Source organism: Pogoniulus pusillus, chromosome 2, assembly GCF_015220805.1.
Source record: "Pogoniulus pusillus isolate bPogPus1 chromosome 2, bPogPus1.pri, whole genome shotgun sequence".
NCBI classification, from domain to species: domain Eukaryota; kingdom Metazoa; phylum Chordata; class Aves; order Piciformes; family Lybiidae; genus Pogoniulus; species Pogoniulus pusillus.
This window is the reverse complement of record NC_087265.1, coordinates 50,017,153-50,039,734: the sequence shown is the minus strand read 5'-3', so window position 1 is coordinate 50,039,734 and position 22,582 is coordinate 50,017,153. Positions and strand designations below refer to the sequence as shown.

The 22,582-nt window shown below is 47.7% G+C and overlaps 1 protein-coding gene across 2 annotated transcripts in view; it reads right to left on the bottom strand.

Annotated features, from left to right (window-relative positions):
- Positions 1-3,940: 3,940 nt before the first annotated feature.
- MARCHF4 (membrane associated ring-CH-type finger 4) overlaps positions 3,941-22,582 on the bottom strand; it is a 105,339-nt gene continuing 86,697 nt past the window's right edge. For both annotated transcript variants that reach the window (XM_064165593.1, XM_064165602.1), the window contains exon 5: positions 3,941-7,419. In XM_064165593.1, the coding sequence (XP_064021663.1) occupies positions 7,058-7,419 (362 nt within the window). In that variant the 3' untranslated portion in view covers positions 3,941-7,057. The remainder of the gene's footprint in view (positions 7,420-22,582) is intronic.

Genomic DNA, 22,582 nt, shown 5'->3' with positions numbered 1-22,582 from the left:
AGCTCAAGTGGGTTAGATATTGATCCTTCTAAGAAAAAGGAATATAATGAACTGCTATAATGTGCAGTGGAAGTGTGGCAGGGTGGACACTGGAATGGGCTGCCCGGGGAGGTGGTGGAGTCGCCGTCCCTGGGGCTGTTCAAGGCAGGATTGGATGTGGCACTTGGTGCCATGGTCTGGCCTTGAGCTCTGTGGTAAAGGGTTGGACTTGATAATCTGTGAGGTCTCTTCCAATCCTAATAATACTGTGATACTGTGATACTTTAAAGCAAAGCTGTCTTGTAGTGAAGAACCAAGACCAGAGTAGCTCTGTCACAAACTTGAACTGCAAAAGAATAAGGCAGTCACTTATGGAGGCACACTGCACATGTGTTATTCTTGTGATCGCTGATATAAAGAATGATAGAAACCTACAGATGCTCCTGCTGCCCAATAGTGACATGCTAACAGCTTCTGAACACCAAGTTGTCATCCTGCCATAAAGAGGTGTAAATAGAGGTAAAATAGCTCTGCCTGATGCTGGCTATCCCAAGCAGGGGCAAGCTGTGTTCCTCTGTAGAAGGCTCCTTGGTTATAGAATCATAGAATGGTTTGGGTCAGAAGGGACCTCCAAAGGTCATCTGGTCCAAACCCCCTGCAGTTAGCAGGGGCATCCTCAACCTTGAGCGAGCAGGGAATTGAATGTGATGTCCTAATTGTGTTTGGTAAAACACACCTTGATGCATAACATATAAAGTACCATCTTCCCTTAGTATCTCTTCTCTGCTGTTACTTAATTGTTTAAGTCTGGGGTATCACAAACCTTATTTTATTTTGAGTTTTGGGCTTTTTTGGTTGCTTTGTTTGCTCCCTAAGGTGCTTGGGAAATAAAAGGGTTAACAATTAGAAGTACAGAAACTGAGGAAAATAGTGTCAATGTGTCTTGGACAAGAATTTCTCTGAGTCATTGTCCCTGTTCAGAAATCCACCTCCTCTCAAACAGCTGTGATGGCAGGTGTTTGTGCTTTTGCATCCTTGTGCTTGTTTGGGTATCACTCAGGTAAATTTAAGGGGTCTTCAGTCTGCTTCCCACTGCTGGAGCTGAGCACCTCTTCTCCACATATTTCTGCATTAATTCAACACTACACAACAATGAGCATAAGCCAGAGACAGGCCAGAGGTCACAAAGAAGTGCTTTCCAGTTCTGTCCTCTCTTTGCCTGAAGTTGTACTTGCCACACAGCATCTCCTTAGCTGCTGTGAAGACCTATTCAACACAGTTAATATTCTTTCAGGTTTATTTAAGGGGTTGGGGGGTCTTTGTTTTTATTTTTTCCTTTATGTTTTCAGGATAACATTTAAAAATGTGTGTGTGTGTGTCTACATGTAGTTTATCTCACAACTCCAGTTCTGCATAAGAAAGCATCATTCTTTCATCAAAGAAGAAATTTACCCAGTGACCTGGAGGTAATGTGAATAATGTACTAAGATAGTTTTTGATGTTTGTGTAAACAGCACGGAAGTGTCAGGTTCTGTTCTCCCTGTAACCAACGTGATAGATGTAGGATCAAAGCCTGTCCTCAGTAACTGCACCATGTCAGACATCCATTACTCAGGGAATTATTTTAGAGCCATCAGCTTAGTGCTGTTGTATGGAAACCAGTTGATGTTTTCACTCTGTCTCCTTCAACAAGGAAGAAGGCAGCGAAGGGCAATGCAATAAGCTCCTACACTTGTTTCTTCTCTCAGGATTCAAATATGTCATTGTCTATCAATGAGATTAATTTGCCTGTCTGGATACATGAAAGATGTAGAAGACTCTAAAACTACTTTGTGAGAGACTCTGTGTCTATCTGCTCAGAATATTTTCAGGGCTGGACTCTAGCAACATCTGTTACCTCAGGGTGAAGTAGTCACAGGTAAGGTGATAGTGGAGGGGATGTTAGGATACTCAGGCAGCAGTCACTAAGGCAATTGGACTGTTACTTATTTCCCTTTAAGTGCTTGATTTGACATGTAATAGTAAGAGGAAGGACTAAATCTCTGGCCATTCGTTCTTAGAGGACATGTGCAAGAATGCTGGTGGACGACACAGTTTGGAAGTGCTAATGGTGCAGCAGGCCCCTATGCCGAAGAGTGGCAGTACTTTGTTTAGTCAAAGTAGTCTTTTTTTCTCTTGAGGAAAACAAAGAGAGGATACTTGAATGATTGACCACCACACTTGGGCAGGGGATGGTCTTCAGTATCGGAAAATCTTCAGACCTGTCCTCTGTCTGCAGGCACTAGCTTAGATGTTTTACTGTTGCCAGATATAATGGCTTTGAGAAAAAGTCTGGAACCAGGCAGACATGAGTGGTATTTTCCTGTCCCCCCAGCTAAAACCACAGTGGACACCCATCACCTCTCCTAACTCCAGCCTATGCTGCTGACTTGCTCTTCCCTTGGGTTGTCCATCACGGTCAGGTAAGACATGGACCTCTTCAGCTTCTCGCTTGGGAAACCAGAAGAGGAAACACAACTGATTTACTTGAAGAGTGGTCCATCACTTGTGACATTTGAAATCGGAAACTAAGTGCTTGACGGTGCATGGGTTTTGCTAGCATCAGGGGGAGCCATGGCAACCAGCTAGCTGCAGGCACTGAGACTGGCAAAGTGTGTACATATCAAAGAGGACTGACTGATAGGTGTGGAGTCCAACTACTGGTAGTCTCTTAATGGTTCCTGTGTTCTCTGATGACCCTTGGATTAGTGCATGTGCTTGGGCCACTGCAGACACAGAGGAAGAGGATCTGAACTTGGCAGTGGGTATTTACCAAGAGACTGGATGGCAAGAATGGAAGAGCTGTGGAAGCTGGAGGCCAGCACTGATATTTCAGTAGGCAACAACAGCATTGGCAACTGATACAGAACAAAAGGTGTCTGAAAAGCATAACCAGAAGAGCATCACCAGAAAGACCTGTCAAACTGGACAGAAAATCAGAGGACTGGCAGGAATCACAAGAATGAGCAGGAACACGCAGACACGGTTCCTAATGGCTGACCGCGGTCCTCCACGCTGACCACCCTCAAATGGCGTTGGGGGACCATAAAGCCCAAGAACTCAGGAATCTCCACAGTGACAGGACCTGTAATTTTCTCCAGGGGAGAAAGAGCTGCCAAACTCTGCAAGGTTTCTTCATCACTGGAAGCTGATCTGACGGCTTTGTGAAAAACCACAGAGAATGTCTCTCCAGGAACCCAGCAGACAAGACCAGAGAAGAGACGGGAAGAAGAGATGCATTCTCTAGCATGGCTCTGCCCCATCTTTTCTGTTTGCTAGAACCTTCCAGTACACAACGTATTTTACATGTCTCCAGAGCACACTGACTCCATTCATACCTATTAAAGTCCTGCATAGTAGCACAAAGGGGATGGCACGAGAGAGATGAGAGAACTATGCTGTGGAAGCAAGAGACCTTCATCACTATTTGTGCCATTGATACTCTGGGGAGGAAAGAAAAAGAGAATCTAAAACTCCACTCTCCACACAAAATTTGCACTTGTTCTCTCAGGCTGGCAGCCTAGAAGTTCATCAACTCAGAAGTACCTTGTCCTGGAGTAAACTGTTCTGAAAACAGTTTCCAGTGGCTTCCCCGAGTTTGCTTTGCTGGTGGCAGCCCTTCGGCTCCATGCTGGCACACAGATTAAGCTCTTCGAACAAGTTTTGTCCTTCCTTTAATCCCTCTTCCCATCAAGCCAGCCAATGACATGCTTTGTATTGCACAGAACACATACAATTGACAAGTTCATAGTGTTGTTTAAATATTAAACAGTCTAGACAGGCTGTGGAGCCTAACGCCGCTGCGGGAAGGCTCAGACCGTGCCCATCTCTGAGACGGGGCTGCGGGATCGTTTGCACAGTAAGACAGACAGTAAGACTCATATACATTGCCATGCAACAGAAGAGACCCCGAACCGCCAGCCCTAAGTGGAAAGTTTATTTCTAAGCACAATATATGGAAAAACCAAACCAACAAACCCCACAGATATAGAAAACATTGTAGCAAATCCCTGGTCAAGTAGGACTTCAGGTCTGTCACTACCCTGCACCTCACAGCCGCTTAAAATGTCATGCAACGGAGGAGAGGGCACTTGGATGACAGCCTCTGCTTCAGATCAAGGAGGATCTCCAAGCAGGAGTGGGCTGACAGGACTCCCGCTGAGTGGTTCAGACTGTAGCCAGCAAAAGGCCAGCGCTGCTCACCCCCACCACACGCTTCGGGACTACCGATGGCAGACTTAGCACTTCAACAAGCTTTACCAACGTGGATTCTCACAACACCCCTGTGAGGTAGGTACGTATTGTTATTTCCCCCTTTGCGTGGAGGGGGCACTGAGCCGAACAGCCCAAGGCTACAGAGTCGGTGGCAGAGCTGGAGTGAGAGTATGCAGAGTCCTGTGTGCTCAGAGTACTAGATCACACCACTCTTTCAGTTGTGCTTCTGACCCCATAAACTTTCAGCTGCTAGCCAAACTAAAGGAATTTGACTTCTTCATACGAAATAAGCAGAGGGCAGAGAGGGAAACAACACCATGTCTGACAGCGGTCCCTTCATCTGTGTATGCTTTCTCCCTCCCCAAACCACCACACTTCCTCATCTCTTGGAATGAGGACTGCTTCTAGGACAGGCATGGGGCTGAGAGGCTCCTGTATTTGTTTGTTTTGGCCTGGCTGCTTCCTACTGTGGATCAGAAGCAGCTCTTCCAAGACCATTCATTGCAACACCTTCATGCTGGGGCAGCTGCTTTTAGAGATGACCAGAATTGCCACATCCCTCTCCCCCCACCCACCAATATCCCTTCTCTCCCTTCTGCCAAAAGCACTCTTTGGTAAGTAAGACTGGTCAGACAAAGGTACAGTGGCCTCAGACACACCATGCTGTTTCACATCAGCTTTTTTGGCTGGTATTTCACCTCTCTTGTTCTCTGCCAGAGAATTACCTGTTCTGTTGCATTCTGATATTCAAAGGGACACTGTCAAGTAATTGAGGTGGAAAATACAACCTGTCTTAAGATGCTAGCCTCTGTCTCCAACACTGCAGAATAGCTGGTGTGTTCAAACCCAGGGGCTGAAGTTTCACACCTTCTCCTGTCCAGAAACACCTGACCTGTGATAACCTAGCTGCCAAGGGAGCTCTTTGCCATGTCTCCAGCAGAAGCTGCAAAAAGTGCTGGTAGGAGGATGGAGGGCAGCTGGACACAGCCACTGTGCACTGTTGCTCAGCACTGCTCCTAGATGGATGCAGTTTGGCTGAAGTCCTTATCTTAATTTTGGTGGGGAATGGGGTTCAGCCTTGATCACTTACAGGCTCACTGGTTTGGGATTTCTGAGCAGTTCCTCCTCAGTTAGCTAATCCCCATATTTTTAGGATTCCTGCTCTTAACCCTTCCTTGATGCAGTTGTACTGGCAAAATAGCTCAACCCTGCAGAGCTGGGACTACCCTCCATAGGGTAGTTAGCAGGAAATCAGTAACATGGATTTCCTCCTGTCACTGAAGAAAGATGGGGAGCAGAAGGATGAGGAGAGGACAGTGAAAAGATTGGGGTAAGTGGAGAGAACGATAGGTGCCCAAATGGAAAAGGACAAAATTGGTAGGGAAAGAAATTTTATTTTCAAGCTTGTAAGAGAATATTACAAACAATGGAGAGTAAAAAAAGCCCAAACCCTAAAAACTATTTAAAAAGTACTTGACAGTGTCCCTTTAATATCCACAAATGATTCAGCCATTGTGCACTGAAAGAGAATAATGTTCCTGAAGAGCAACCGGTACCTTCGAGGATGTATCCCAGAGAAGGAGGCTTATTACAAGTGTCACATATTCGGTCAGCAACTGTGCTCCCTCTTCAGACTAACTCCCTCTTGAATGATTGAATGGAATAGTCTCTGTAATAAACTAACAGACTGGATGTGAAAGGCTCAGCCTACCGACTGAGAGAGACTGTTGTGAATTGAGCAGCAGGGATACAGACACTGAAAAATAAAGGACGTACACCTCCCAGTGCATGAGTGCCTGAATCATCAAGGCAGCGGAAACCCACCACTATGGGTCAGCTCCTTGTGATGAGAGTTAAATGGAGCGAAATTCACCTGGAATGTCTGCATGGAAAACGGTGTGTGTGAGTGGTGAGATCTGGGTTTGGAGTCATGAAGGTACAAACCACACCAATACTTGTGCTTCAAATACCTGCGGGGCACTTGTACAAAGTTTGCCAAAACTGCCTATACGTCAAACAAAGGTCATGGAGCACCCTCCCCCCACCCAGTTCCACCCTCACAAACCCCTCGTCGAGAACGTCATGAAACAGCCCAGGATTTCTGGTGCCATCTGGGTATGCCTGGATTTTGTTAGCTTTCCTTAGTGGGATGAATCCATCTCTCTTTCTGTAAACCGGTACTGAAAGAGCCTCAGCCATTTCACTTCAGGTGGCCTACAGTAAATGGAACAAGGCTGCAGAGTGACTCGTGAAACCAAACAACTCCTAGCCCTGGTTAACCACAGTCTGGAAAACAAAATACCCCCAGAACTTCATTCCATTCCTTGCTTTCATACATCTCACACTGCGCGTGTGTTTGTGTGCGTGTGTGTACAGGGGTGTGTACAGAGCGCTACCTGTTCCAGGTAACCGGATTTGTAAGCCGTGCTAAACCCTCTGTTCCTCTGCTTCCCCAGAGCTCTGCCTACTCAGTTTGTAGTCTGTATTGCACTTGTTTTGTTGGTAGTTTTGTGATTTGTGTTGTTGGTTTTTTATAATTTTTCTTCTTTTTTTTTTTCCTTTTTCTCCTTTTTTTTTAAACTGGCTGGAAAACATTAACCTCTTTAGCATGAGTGTGCAGCTCTCCCTCCACCTGCTTTTCTCCTCAGCTGGCCAGGTGCCGCCTCTTATATCTTGTGCAGTTACCGAAAAGGAAAAGGAGAGGAGGGGGAAAAACAATGAAAAAATGAAAAGGAAAGAGAAAGAAAAAGGCACACCATGCTCCTCTGCTTTATGAGTTCTTTGTCTCCTCTTCTTTGTGTTAAGGCCTCCTGAATTCCTCGGCTCAGACCGTGGTGACCCTCATGACGAGCTCTCTGTTACTACTAGACTGACTCCTCTGTTCGTGAGGCCTCAGGTGGCTGAGTATATGCAGGATGGTATAAGCACAGTGGTGGTCAGAGAGGGTGCCTGCGGCATGGCCAGCAGCCCGTGCTCCGCTGTCGGCTGGAGCGGAGTTAGTGGCTGTACCACCAGTGGAGGATGAATGTGTGGTTTGGGAGGATGGGCGCTGATTTGTCCTGGTCCCTGTTTTTTGTTCCTCCATGTCCTTTGTTTTGTCATAGTTCAGCACTTTCCACTGCTGATTGACTGCCTGCCACCGTTTAAAAATCCGGTAAACCGAAGGCCCTTCATGTATTATTAGACCTGCAGGGAAGGGGGAAAGAAAGAAACATAAAACAGAAGCAAAACTTCAGAAAGAACCATAAAGCTACCCCAGCATCCCGCCCCCAGCGTGCTGGTTAGCCTAACGATACACGGTGCATGCCAGTTACCGAGCGGCGGAGCAGCGGTGCCCCTGCTCCGACGGATCCTTCTCCCCCGAACTAAAAGCAGTACAGCTCTATCTCGGCGACAGATACACGCATCACAAATGCAGCAGGATGAGTGATGCTCTTACAGCTAACCGCCACCTGCTTACCAAGAACCGCCCGAGGTTTACCTGCGGCTGGACTGGTTCTCCGTGCTGCTCAGGCACGGTTCACCCCGCTAACGGCATGCCTTTGCGGCGGCTCTAACCGGAGCTGACACCTGCGCCATGTGTGTGCGCAGCCCGAGCCTCTCCCCGCACACGCAGCGGCGGAGCAGACACACGCGTGGAGCCAGAGGTCACGACTGAGGGAAATAAGGGCCTGCCTACACCCGTAAATGGTTTGTCAGCCCAGGCAAAGTTATGCTCATCTGCAGAGCTGGTACCTCACAGTACCTCAGTGCTGCCTTCCAAGTGGGAAAACAGCATGCTTGAAAGAGAGGGCAGATGGGCTTGCACTGTGCATGTGTGGAGCACGCAGTAGTGCACATGTCCTGCTATGCATCTGCACATACCACAGCTGATGTCTAGGGGATGGGCTGTAGGGCACCTGACTTGTAATGGTTTCTACATTTCAAAGAGATGGAGGAGCTCAGGCCCATCCACCCAGCTGTTAGCTCACCTCCCAGTGGTCTCTCTCATCCTCCCCACACTTGCAAGAGGATTGAAGGGTTACATAATGTTAAGAGTTATATAGGTGATGGCAATGCCTGAGTATTAAGCTCTGTTATTATTCAAGCTGCCAAGCTGGGTGAGGCTCTTTGACTGCACTAGGTCCAGCAGTGGCTGCAACACTGAATTACTGTTCTCCACTGAGGCTGGAAGACTCGGCAACATCTCATGTAGACTGCCTTAGCTAACACGCTGCAATATAACCAAAAAGCTTTGCTAGGGACTGGGACTTATGCAGAGTGAGTGGGCTCTGAGCCTTCTTGTTTTGCAGCAGTCTGTCTGTTAGGGAAGTGCCTTTATGATCCACGTAACTGATGCCAGACCAGCAGGTAGGACTGAGTGAGTTAGCACTGTTCTTAGCCAGGATAAAGACTATCAGAAACATTTCTAGGAACAGCCACTCTCTTGCCTGCATGTTACAAGCACATAGATATAAGAACAAAGAACTAAGAAGCAGTTTTTATGCCTAGATGAGGAGATCACCTCAAACAGCAATGTGTGGACAGCTGATAGTCACCATAGAATAAAGTGATGTATGGCTGTCCCTGATTAATCCAATGCTATAGCTTTACTCTCCACCCACCTTTTCCAGACTGTTCTAGTTTCTGATGGCAGATAATTACTGGAGTTAAACCTGTGCTATATTAAACCCCTAAATATCTCAAGGTCATCCTACCCACACACAGGGTTGATCTCCCCATTACTCACTGAAGGGACGCAGCCACCTAGACTCTTAGAATGTGCATCTGATATTACAGAGTTTAAGCCCTTAGCTTCAGTACAGACTGAGTTTCTGTCCTCTCTGGTTGTAAGCATAGATAAAGCCCTGCTGACTTGATTAGCTTTGAGGGGACTCTCATATTCACTGCAGTGGGGTGCTGAGCCTGCTTACTGGCTCAGCAGAAGTAATGATACTGGATAGTTCATGGATGCAGAAATGGCTGCTGTCAGAACAGGCTGCCCAGGGGGGTTGTGGAGGCTCCCTCTCTGGAGATATTCAAGATCCACCTTGGTGTGCTCCTGTGTGATCTGGTAGAGGTGATCCTGCTCTGGCAGAGGGAGGTGGACTGGATGATCTTCCAAGGTCCCTTCCAGCACCTGACATGCTGTGATTGTGTGAACGGTACTGGGCATTACAGATCTGGCTCTCAGGGACATGGTTTACTGTTAACCCTTCAATGCTGGGTCAAGAGTTGGAGTGGATGATCTCTGAGGTCTCTTCAACCAGGTGCATTCTGTGATTCTCTCATTCCCTTAGACCACTATGCACAGCTGTGATTCTGCAGTGCTGCCAGCTTTTCATAACCAAACACTGTCATTCAAAGTAGAAAAATGGGTTTTTTTCTCCCTGCTCTGGGACACAATTGAGAATTCTGACATCTTCTGATCGAAGAATCAAGCACAAAAAACAGGACTTAGGGAAACCCTACAGATACAGCCTAGGATGCAGAGCTTTGAAGCAGGCCTGAAGTGGATCAGTCCATGACAAGGGACATTAGACATATATTTAAATGAGCTCTGTGGTCTGTAATGAATGAAATTCTGCTCTGATCAGTGACAGAGCCAATGTTTCTCTGAGACCACTTTAAGCCTCAGATAAAGGAGCTGAAATCAAATGTTTTCTCTTTGGCTGAGAAACATTCTCCACAGTATCAAATCTATTCTCCAAAGTATTAAACACTAAGCCAGGCTTGTAAATCTATTCTTAATTACCTTATCACAAATATTTAATGTGCAGCCTGATTCAAGAGGGCTGTTTACGAAATTCTTGTTTGTTTGCCTTCTAATTATAAATGTTTATGATCTTATGCAATTAACTGTGATGCTGATGGATGGGTTGCTGAGTCGACTGAGCACCTGTTTTCTTAGATAATTTTGGTTTCCAAATATTTATAAAAGTACAAAATAGCTTGTTTCCATCTGTATTTACTGGGCTCCAAATTACTTATCGATTTCCCAGCATCAGGCTCAGGAAGCTGTAAAATTAAAAGGGAACCAAGTAGAGGGGTGGGCAGGGAGGCAGAAGTAACAGTGATTCATTTGCAAGAGTAAATGCCAAGAGTAAGCAAGAGTCCATCAGTTTACATCAAGCAGTAGGATGCTTAATGCTCCCATCGAAACAAATTTTGTCTGCCTGAGATAAATTAGGATTGGAATTCCTACATCCAGCTCTGTGTATCCCCTTCCAGAAACACCTCTCCCCTGAGGATCATTCTTGTTTACAGAGGTGAAACTTCCCAATTAAAGGCCAGACTTCAGTGGAAAATCCTTCAAGGAGAGCTGTATTCAACTAGAAATGTCCAGCACTTATTCCATGAACCAAATGGTGTGCACGTGGTGAAGACAGCAGGTTGGTGTGAACTCCTTCCAACACAGAAATACCTGTATCAGAGTTTTAGATGGATTCTGGTAGCAGCCTGGTCCTTTGCCATCCTCCCAAGTTTAGCTCACCCTCTTCTGCTTCACAAAATCTATTCTCAAGAGTTCCTCTGTGAAAGCCATCCTCTTCAGAATGAAAATCTCTGTGAGCATCACACAGAACATGTGGGTCCAGACTATTGCCTGGTCCATGAAATCCCTTGTTTGTGTTGTTGGTGAAATGGAACTCCTGTGGAATGTGGGCTGTTCTCATTCCCATTTTTTCAGTAATCACAAAAAAACCTCCTTGACCTGAAAGTTGTTGAAAGCTGGAAGAAGTGTTCAGGGCAGTGACAATATAAATTTGTCTTGCTCATATTTCAGTCTTACGCTTGTTTGTGGCCACTGAGGGAAGCAGTGCAGCTGTCTAGATGGAGCTTTGGCCACCCTTACGTTCTTGCACACTTCTGCTGTAAGAATGTTGTTCACTCTCTCCACGTATTTGCCTTTTTTGCTCTTTCTCTTGTGGCTTTTTCATTGAATCCATGCAGAGAGTCAGGTCACAGTCAGCCCTGTGGAGCTCTTTAGAGTCCAGGCAGAAAGGACCAGAGACTATCCTGGGTGCAGGGATTACTTCCCAGAGCTGAGAAGCTACTTTGTGTTTCACAGCACATGCAAACATAGCAGTGCCTTGGCAATAGTTTATACCAAAGCTGTACCCATTGCTTATGCTGGTTTCTTATGCTTCCTTTAATTTATGGTACATGAGAGAGTACCCAGCACCTAACCACTGCTCTTGAGCAAAACTATCACAGTAAATGACCCGGCCCAAAAGAGCACAGAATCTGGATCTAGACTGGATCTAAAGCAACAGATGAGAAACATCAACACAGGTTAGCTATTACAAGAGTTGTGTTAGCGTAGCTGTCTACCAGCACATGCCCACAGCATCTCGGAAAGCAAGATGAGAACTGTTGACTTAGCTCTTCCCTTTACCCCCACCCTCACTCTCACTTTCATCCCAGAGCAAGAACTGGCTTGTTTCTTTTCTAGATGATGGAGATGCAGTCTGCAGCAGAGATAGTGCTGCTGAAAACAGTTCCGTTTCCATCTCCTACTGATTGCAATAGCTAGTCCTGGCCTTTGGGACTCTCAAAATGCAAGAACTAGACTGCAAAGCATGACCAAGGCTGAGTACCATGGTCTAGAGGTAAGGGTCATGTCCTTGTGGTATTCCTCTGAGCCTTGGAATACCTGCCCACATCACATCACAATCCATGTTGGCAGTCTCTGTGCAAGGCAATGTCCCTGGTGCCTCTCTGTCTCCTGGGATTAGCTGGGACAGAAGTGCATGGCCAAGAGCGGCCTCAGGCAAGACTGGTAAGTAGAGTGATTCTCAGGGGAATGGCTAGACTGGCTTTTGGAAGAACATGAACCAGCCCCAGGTGTAACACGGGCTTTTCATCAGGACTCTCAGCGACTGATTAACTTCCTTCTAATTCCAACATTCCATGAATTTTCTCGAAAGAGACAGGTAAATTTGGGGGGAAGGAACTGTTTCTCTTGCCTGCCGGTAAGGAAGCCACCACAGCAAGGCTTCTGCTGACAGCAAGCGGTGTATCACCTTTGCGCTGACACTAACAGCATCTACAGGAGATAAAAATCGCAGCCCATTCCAAACATTTACTCTGTCCTGCTTCTCATAAAGCCCTGCCTGTCCTGCCATCTGACCTGCATGCTTTGTTTCCAGCTTCAGCAGCAGTTTCCCACTTTGGTTTCCTTTCCAAATGCATTTTCACCTCAGCCAGCCAGCTGCCATGCCTTAGCCTGTTTCTGCTGCTTTCATTGCTGGGTGTCAGGGGAAGGTTATGGCAGCTGTGATCAAAGTTTAATGTTTGCATGTACAGCAGAGGTGGCTCAGGCCAAGGTAAACCGATCCTCCTGGGAGCTAACTCTTTCACTGCTGGGCTTTCTACCTGCTGACATCACTGCACACACAAACCTTAACTCCCTTTCTGTGAATGCTTTAATTTTTTTTTTTGATGTGTGTGTCAATCTCAATTTCCCTCACTTGTGTTTCTAAAGCTCCTGCAGCTCAGCCTTCACTTATCTCTTTGCCTTAATCCCATCCTATACACTCCATCCTCAGCTGCCTTTTATCTCAACCTGAGAGCAGAAAAGTGGTTCAGACAAGGGGCCTGTCTCTTTTAACATCTGTCTGTAGCAGTGGCCAACACGACGAGGAAGAGTACACAAAGCCAGGAGAGTGAGGTTTCCCTGATGAGCTCTGCACACTGCAGGAGCGGTACGGAGCCACAGATGGTCCCTTCTGGCTCATTTACGTTCCCTAGCCATAGGTCTCTCGTGTAACACAGCAGAATGCACTGACCCTTGCTCTGCATTCTGCATTCACTCACTAGGCTGCCTTGCCACTGCCCAAATTCTCACAGTCCTCCTGAGATCATTCTGTTCCAAAAAGCAGTTTAGAGATAAGCATGGATCTCTGCCTCACACCAGCTTTGCATGGATCTCACAGTACACGGGAGATGAGTCACTGAGCTCCCTCTGAACCCTGCCAACCCATACTGCTTCTCACTGCAGCTGCTGTACTTTCTACCTCATCCATGACACAATATAGTCCCTGATGATAAACTGGGGAAAGAGACCCAGAGGGACATCTCCCCACAAATGCAGTCTTTTCCTGCAGGCAATGGGGAAGAGATTGAACCAGGAAGTGGGGAGAGGTAGATTCACAATTGAAAGTTGTGCTGTGGCACCACTGGGACTCTGCACTTCGGCTCATTTGGGGAAAGAGACTTGAACCCTGGAGTTGACCAAGTGGGGCACCAGGTAATGCTCTCCCTCTCCTCACTCCCATCCATTATCTCCAGAGCATCTTCATTTCATCCCCCGTTTTCCACCCAGGAGAGTGCAGTCTCCAGAGCAAAGAGGTGCAGAATCAGCACTGTACACCTCACTTTGCTTTTGATACCCTGATGAAATAAACCAGTATGTCACAGAATTGCTGACTTCAAAGGTGTGACTGCCTGCTCTAGTTTGTGTTTTGAGATTTTGATTTCTTCTTCCAAAGGGCAGCACTCTGCGCTTCACTTTATTCGATTCCACCTTGTTGATTGCCCCAATTTGCCAAGATCATTGCAAATGAGAACAGATCCTCCAGAGTGTTTGCAGCCTTTCCAAGCCTGGTGTCATCTGTGAATTTTATAACAGCACTTCCTGTGTCATTAGCTAAGCCATTAATGAAAATATTGAAGACAGCAGAGCCCCAAACAGTCCTACTTGAAATGTGTTTCCAGATTACTGAGATAGCAGTTTCTCAGGTGTACCCCTGAGTTACAGCTGTTGAATTCAGACCACGTTTGTCTGGCTTGTTAGGAGAATCTTAAGGCAAAGCATCAAAAGCACTGCCCAAGTCATGGCATATCCAAGTGACTGCTTTCTCCTTAGCCTCTAGGACAATTATCCTCCCCACTTAGATATGGTTATATTCTCCTGCTCATCACCTGGTTAAACAAAAAGTCTAATATCTTTCCATGAATGACTTAAGCTGATCTGCCCCTCATTTTCTCAGTCCTGAGTTCCTACCTTCTTTAATGACAGAGATATTAAAAGCTAGGCAATCTGCTTATATTTCCCCAGCTGCCTGGCACCTCCTGCATCCTCCCCAAGCTGCTGCTGATGAAATGTTCGCGGGTCAGAGACTGCTCCTGCAGCTTCCTCTGAAGTTCATTAGGACATGCTGACAAGGACAGAGATAACTCGTTTGAGTCTGTTCTTTTCTGATTCTGCCCTGGGCTTCTTCCTCCTCATTAAAATTATTTCAGTTAAGTTTTGAGGACTGAAATGAAGGCAACATTTAATTCTTTGGCCCTTTTTGTATCAGATGTTATTTGAGCTCTTAGACATGCCTTGTTCTTCTTACTTTAAATATGTTTTTGGACCCATTTCTTGTGGCCTTTTTTTATCTCTGTGTGGTCATGCTGGAGTTCAGCTCTGACAGCTCCCCAAGCCTATGTGATTTCTAGAGAATTTTCATTATTTGCAGGCTCTTCTTTCTGCCTCTTCTGTGATTGCAGCTTCTGATTTTGGATCCTCAAAAAGCTCCCCATACAGACTCAGTGTTCTCTTCCCACGCTTCTGAGTCTTCCCCTGCACAGGCACAGTTTGCTGTTGTGCCTTTAGTATCATCCCTTTTGGCAGCCGGGAGCTGTTCACAGCTCTTTTATCCTTCAGATTCCCTTCCCAAGAGACACCCCCTGCTCTGGTCCCCCGAGGCTGCTGCTGCAGCAGCATTTCGGGAGTCCATTATCCTCACATCACACTCTTCTTCAACTCGGGAACGCTTTCATTGCGCAGTCACTTCTCATACGAACCACTGCTACGTACAGATTCCCAGGGACCCTTTGCCTTCAGATGGAATGAAGCAGGAAGCACAGCCTCCCTCCTAATCGCTACCTCTGCTTTTCAAAGCGTACACTTTGTCCCCAAAAGGTTTCAAGAGCCTGAGGGACAGTCTCTCCCGCACACACAAGTCCTGGTAATGGATAAGCTGAGACCTCTGCTACTGTCTTTTAGACATTTCTAGTAGCTGCAAGACACTGGACCAGTGAGCAGGATGTTTCCAGTCCACAAGACATGCAGCAAAGGTCTCTTCTGAATACGCTGGAGGTTGTGCAGCGAATGACAATGCAGCACAGATCCACCGGCAATCACTAGAGCTCCGGTGAATGGCCAGCAGATGGAGGTATAATTAGCTGCTTATCATCAGGCATCTTCTTATAAATTGCTCTCCATGCCTTTTTCTTTCTTTGCCCAAAGAACTGATCCAGTAGGTAAAAGTCTGGGCAGTGCTTTGGCTCGGCAGAACTGGCTCGGCTGCGTGGCTGAACCCTGTTGTGCGCTGTCGGTCACTGGATGATATATGCCGTCGTGAAGCCCGTGGGTCTGGGGAACACAAAGGACTCCTTCTGCCCAGCACCCTGTAAGTGCATCTGCTTTAACGAGGCTCCACTGGCAGGCAGCTCTCGCAGCTACGTATGTGCCATGCTCAGACCTCCTCAGGTCACAGCGGCTGTGAGACTGTGATGCAGCAAAACTGAAAGTGAGTTCCTCAGAGGGTGAGACCCCCATGGCCTGGGCAGACCCCTCACCAGCATACACAGAAAAGCTGCTGTCTTGGGAGGTATTATATGGAGATACAGACTCTTCCACTTTGGGTCATTAACAGCTCAAACAGGCTGGCCCCCAAGCCTTCAAATGCTGGCTAACCAGTAAACTTTGTGTTTATAGGGCTTGCCTTCTCTTGTGCAAGCTGGGGTTCAAGGACAGCTCTGCCTTCAAGCTTCCTCAGCCTCAGGTGGGCCAGGACTCTCCACAAAGGCAATGAGAGCCCTTCTACTTTCCTGCCTCCTCTGCTCCATCTAGCAGAGCAACAGGAACAGGAGGTCCCACCTGGATGGCTGGTTAAGATACACCCCAAGCTCTCTGCAGCCATTAACACCCTCCCCCAGATTCAGCAAGAGCTCTGCTGGGTGGGAGATAGATCCAGTGCAACAGCATCTTAGAGGGTCCTCATAGCTCCTATTCCACTAGGTGAGTGATCACAGCAGATCTCACTTGCTGCTAGGCTGAGGCTGAGCGTGGGGAGCCAGGCAAAAAAGGCAGCTCCTTTATTACTGTTGGGAGGGCTTGACATGACAGCTGGCAGTGTCTCCTCCAGGCAGCACTCTGATTCTACAGGGTGCTGCTGAGCTACATGGTGAGAGCCTATTTTCAGGTTGTGACACTGCAGCACGTCACAGGCTCATGTAACACAAGTAAGTCACAGTGACTCCTTTGTGCACAGGATGCTATGGACTCCTGCAGAAGCCTCCTGGAGCAGGCCACTCCACACACATGGTGTCTACAGCTGAGGAATTAATAGCACTTTATCCAGCGGGGTGAACTGAGAGGACAGGCAGAACTTCTGCTGCTAGGTTTGGAGAGCTGGCAGGGATCTTGGGGCACCATGTTGTAGGAGCACTGAGGGAGCTTTTATGGTTGCCAGGAAGATGCCAGCTTCTCTGCAAGGTGCTACCTTCACCTCAGGCCAGCCATCCTCGTTCATGTTCCTCTGCCCACTCTCATGTTCCTCTATAACATGGACTGGGCCCCACAGGCTAAGCTAATAAAGGAGCTGATTGGAGGTGTCCAAGAGAGAGGAAATTCCATGTCACCCAGCACTCTGACGTGGCTTGTTTGCAATGGGAAATCACATCAGCTGTCTGTAGGGCGCCACCTGTGATACAATAGATGAGCAGACCCTGGGAGCCACACACAGCCACACCATTGCTCTGGAAATGCCACAGCTGTAAGCACAGGAGCTACCAACCACTACAGCTTTAACCTGCCCTGCTCTTTAATGCTCTGTCTCAAAACCAGGGCAAAAAAAAAAACCAAACAACAAAACAAACCAAGAAATTACAGCAAAACCAGGTAAAATAAACCCCAGAGAAACTCTCACCCAGGAAACAGATAACCATGAACAACCCCCCTCCTGTAAAACTCAGCTGGCTTTGGACAGCTACAGCAGAATGGATGTCATGCCCTTAAGGGCTCTTGTACTCCTGTGGTATTTAATTCACAGTGCATGATAAAGCAGAGGATTAAAGGGCAGTCTCTAGCCACGCAGGCAGCAATAAATGAGACCCTGGAAAATGCAAATAAACAAAGGCTGGAGCTCCAGCAGCAGAACAGCCTGCCTCTGAATCATGCATCTCCAGCACCATTCCCCACCTGTCAGTCTACCCATCACTGTGACACGATGGGCAGAGCAGGGCTTGAAGGCATTAACCATGTACCCCCTTGCTGTCTTCAAGTTTCAACTCCTTGGTTTGTGGCTAGGCCTGTACTCATACTTCCTCTCCCAGTTTAAAACAGACCTAAGAACAGCACCTCTTATCCTGAAAGAACTCTGGGCATGAGAGATCAAAGTCACTCAGAGTGTGTGTGGCAGATGCTCCTCGGTTTTTAAAAGAGGGAGAAGAAAATAACTTCAGACTAGCTCGGACAGAGCACTGGACAAGTGCACACCCTGGTCTCTGGGCCCCTGTTTCCAGACGGTCCCCGACAGAAGCCCACAGAAGTGGATGCTCGTGGCAAGGAGCAAAGACACATGGCTTCCATTTCACTGCACTGGCACCACGGCAGGCAGCCCTCCAGCCCGGCTCCTGAGGCTTTCTATCCTATAGCTAATGATACTTTGGGCAAAGCATCCTCAGCCACTCCTGGGCCTTCTTTAAAGGCAAAGCCAGGCACCAACTCTGCTCACGCAGGGCTTGGGTATCTGGAGCGAGACTTGAAAAAGTCACACTCCCCGAGACTGGGAGAGGACACCCTTCAGACAGGTGAGAATGCTCCACTTGGACTGGGAGTTTGGAAAACCTTGTGCCAGCTCTGACACTGAATTTTAAACACTCAGCGTGAGCAGTCATCTCCAAATGCTAAACCAAAGTGCTTTGTTGAGTAACGATCAAAACATGAGACCTGCTCATTGAAGGCAGAGCTAGTGCCTCCCCCTCTGCTTTTATTAGCAAATGAAATGCTGTAAGAAAAAAGGGAACAGTTCTTGGTTTTTCATTTTCTGGGGGATGCAGATCCTGTCTGAGCCTGATCCCTCCAGACTGCTTCAGGCCCTTCCACAAGGAAAAATGGGTACCAATTAGGAGAGATACAGAGGTGAGTACAGACTGCCCTAAGCAGTGTCTTCCACTGTTGGGCACACAGGCTAAATTCGTGTGCCTGGGAGTGTCTCTGAGCTTGCAAGTCAGTGTGTGACTGCTTTTGCTTCCTGGTTGGCACATGAAGTGGGCATCTTTCCCCTCTGCCATATAGGAGGGCATCCCATGGTTGTGATGCAGAAAGTGCTCATGCTGATCTCTGGTCAGCCTTTTGTCAGGACAACTGTGTCCCTGGGACACACCATGGTGCAGCCTGTGTTTGACTGCCTTGTCCTCCACAGCCGTGGACAGAACTTTCACTGCAGACCCCAGGATTTCTGTGAGATTCCCAGGAGCATTCCATCTCAGGTGCTGCAGCCTCTGCTCTGCTCCACCCCACCTTCATCTCTGCAAAGGTCCTTCCCTCTCACACAGAGGCTCTATTTGAGTTTAAAGAAGGCAGGTGGAGCCAAGTGGACAAGCATCCACCATTCCTCACCTGTTACTAGCTAGGATCTCTGGGAGGTAAAAAACTTTTGTCTTCCTGCTCTGGCTATGCCATTTTCTTCCACCAGAGCTGAAGACCTTTAGGGATTGTGAAACCCATCTGAAGAAATACTGACACAAGCTGAAAGGGACAGTAACAGTTCATACATACCTATGGGATCCATCATTGCTGAACTGGCAAGAACAAAAGCAGTGAAAGGAAATGAGAGTGGCTAGGCCTGTAGCAAAGGTCTGGAGAAAAGGTCTGCAGGACACTGAGTGGTCTATCATGTGGCCATGGCCGAACAGAGTGATGTGTCCCACTTGGCACAGTAAATGCCTGCACCGTTGGCTTTTAGGCTCTCTCTGCATCTAGCAGAGGACAATGACTGCATCTAGCAGGTTGCAATGACCACACTCTCCACGCTGTCAGTGCTGTGAAAGTCACTGCTGTGGGTTTATTTGCTGTCTGGACCTCTTCTGAGAAGGTCAAGTGTTGGCTGGACTACTTGGCACAGGATTCCTGGGTGTTATTTAATCCTACTGAACAACTTCTGCTAAACACTGTGTGCTTGTGTGGGTATTATGGAAACGGCTGTGCCATGAGGCAGAGGAAGTCACGCTGTGATTGCTATCAGTGGGTCTTGGTTCAGGAAGAAAAGTGCTGCCCTGGGAAGTAATTTCCAAGCAGAATAAGTAACTTCAGTTCAGCAACGTAGCCCATGGGCCTGCTTGCAGCACTCTTGCTTACAGACTCTTGCATCTGAGGCTGAAGATGGCTCTGTTGGTAGGTATCCATCCTTCCAGCAGAAGAACTGAGCGGGCACTACTTTAAGAAGCTGTCCCAGAGCTGGATTCATGTTAATCATAGAATGGCTAAGGTTGGGAGGGACCTTATAGATCATCTACTCCAACCACCCTGCTGCCTCTCTTCTCACTGCTGTTCTGTCTGGGAACACAGTGAAAGCAGCCCCATCCACTCTGCATGGGGATTGACACCCTGCAGCCTGTCTTTGACTAGGAAGTTGACTTCTCTTGCTACAGTCACAGCAACATGCCACAGACCACAACCTCTCACCTCCAGGAGTAATGCCTCTGCAAGGATGGAGCCTGTAGTGGGAGGAGTGATAGCACATAAGTCAGTTGGAAAAACACAGCCTGGCACAGAACTGAGGACTTTTCCCATCCTTTACTAGATAGCACAATTTGTGCAGCTGGTGCGGGAGATCCTACCAGCTGCCTGCAAGGGAATCTCCTGCCATAGTGTGGAAGCATTGACAGGTAGGTGAGTGCTTCTGCCTCTGCACATGGCTGAGAACTTAATCTAGGGACACCAGGCACTGACTGCAACATGAGGTTTAGTGACAGGGAAGCATCAGCCTGAAAATAATGTATCACCCTCAAAATCTCAAGATGCAGTTCACAAGGCAAAAGGATTTCTTCTCTCCCCCCGACAATGTTAATCACGCTGCCCTCATTAAATGCTGAGCACATTGATCCACCGGAGCAGAGCGCTCCATATGCTGATTCCTGACAAAACACATCGCCGGAGCACTGCTGCAACGGCAGAGATGGATGTGGTGTTGAAAGGACACGTGTGAAAGGCTGGGTGCTGCTCTGACTGCTGGAAGCCAAGCTGCCTCCCTGCAGAAAGGGTGGAGGTTCAGAGCCAGTTCCAGACCCCGTGGCTCTTTGCTCAGCAGTGATGTACTTGTTCTGCGGAGAGCTGCCAGAGCCGCACTGGAGTTCAGTAGGTGCACGTTGAGCCTCTGCAGAAGCGCCTGCTGGTGAAAGCAGCACGCGTGCACACGCAGCCACTGGCCCACTCTGCTCTCTTATTGAATAATCAATGCAGCAGCAGACAAAAATAGGCCCTGTCTTTCAGGAATGGAGAGGTGGCATGTCTTGGCTCTGCCAAGCATCCGCTGTTCCTGGATAGTGGCCAAGGACTTAGTCGGCAGATCAGCTGTGCAGTGTCGCTTCTTGTGCTGCTGGACCAGCTGCAGGGCCCTCGGTGACTGCTCTCAGGGATGGTCCCTGCCCAGATGGATGAGGAGCTCCATGAAATTCCCTGTGGGGAAGGTTCCTGTCTCCACATCTCTCTTTACAGATGATGAATCAATTATTTGCTCAGGGATCTTTCAAGCATGCACACCGTGGCTGAACATATGCAAACCAGGATTCAACGTGCAAAAAAGTGAACTGCCTGACTTTATCCCAGCTGCCTGCTCTGATGATAGGGCCTGGATCTATTCACTTCTCCTGGGTAGCTCCAGTTTTCAGGCAAACTGGGCAAGAAGTGCATGAACAGCATGGCAAGGACTGCATTAAGCTGAAGAGCATGGAAGACTTCTGCATACTCTAATGGGTCTCTTCCACATATGTTAAAGCCATGCTTGGCTTCCATCTGAGCTGGTCTTGGGCCTCTCCTCTGATAACATCTGCTGAACTTCTTTGCCTTGTGCTCTGCTTTTAGGATGTAATCCAGCCAAGGCATGGGTTTGGTGCTTCCTCAGAATTGATTCCCTACTGCTGTAGCAATTCTTCCTGCTTTGTACCTTTGTAGAATGGAAACATCTGCTTTCCTTTTGAGGATCAGATCGATACTGAAGAATACCCTGAAGACACTTCATTTCTCAGTTTCTCTTGATTGTACTGGGACTCCTAAAGCCTTTGAATGCTGAGGACCCAAATGACCTGGCTAGAAAACACCCTGAGACTACCTCAGCCTGGCATTTCCTCTAGGAAGCAAAGCTCTCTTAAAACAAAACCACATTAGTCTTGGCAGGAAGTTTGAATTGCGACTGTCTCGAGGAAGCTCCATTAATTACTGCTCCCACTGCACTATGAAAGATCAAATGCTGTGGATTAGTTTTAATTGGCTATTGATTTCTTAGGGTATTACCTACGGTTATGCTGAGATGCCATCAGACATACTGGATGCTTTTGACTACTCTTGCTGGCAGCTGGGATTAAAACCAGTGGGCACACGCTTCCTGATCTGTAACGGACTGCCACTGTTGGCAGGATGAATGGTCCTGCTTTGCCTGTCTCTTGTGCTATTGTGCTGCAGTGCAGCTACTGTTTCGAAGGCAAATACCCTCCAGGACTGGCTGCCAAGGAAAGCTTCAAAGATCATGAGGATTTAGTGCTTGTGAAAGAGTGTGGTTGTTCAGCACCAAGGCAGCGTGAGTCAGAGAGCAACGACTGTGTGGGCATGAACAAAGCAACAGTCCCCACCAGACACTGGTCCCACAGGACAGGAGAGGTACTTTGGATTGCCTTTGCATTACTGAGAATAACTCCCCCAGCATGCCAATCCCAGGGATGCTGCTGTGTGAGCAGAAGCAGAACAGCACACACAAACCATAACAGTGACAGCCCTGCACACACAGCCTGCTAATGGCATTCCTGAGATGTGCTTTCCCCTTGGAGCTGATCTGGTGATGCCTGAGCCTAGAATGTGACGTGCTCTCATTATCTGGCAGGATTTCTCCTTGTTTAACAGGACATGGTTTCCTGTCCTCCTGACCCCGAGTGACTCCTTGATCTACAAACACTGACTTTGCCTAATTGCACCTTGACAGAGAGAGAGGCAAACCTCTCCCTCCCCCTCTGAGGACTGTCACTTAATTAACAGGCAGGGATCTCTCAGGATTTACAGCCCAGTTCTAAGCTGCTACTCTCCCTGCTCAGTAACTCAGGCCTATGAAAGCTTGCTCCATTTATCTCTGTAGCTCGATATCCACAGTTCTGCTAATCCCTC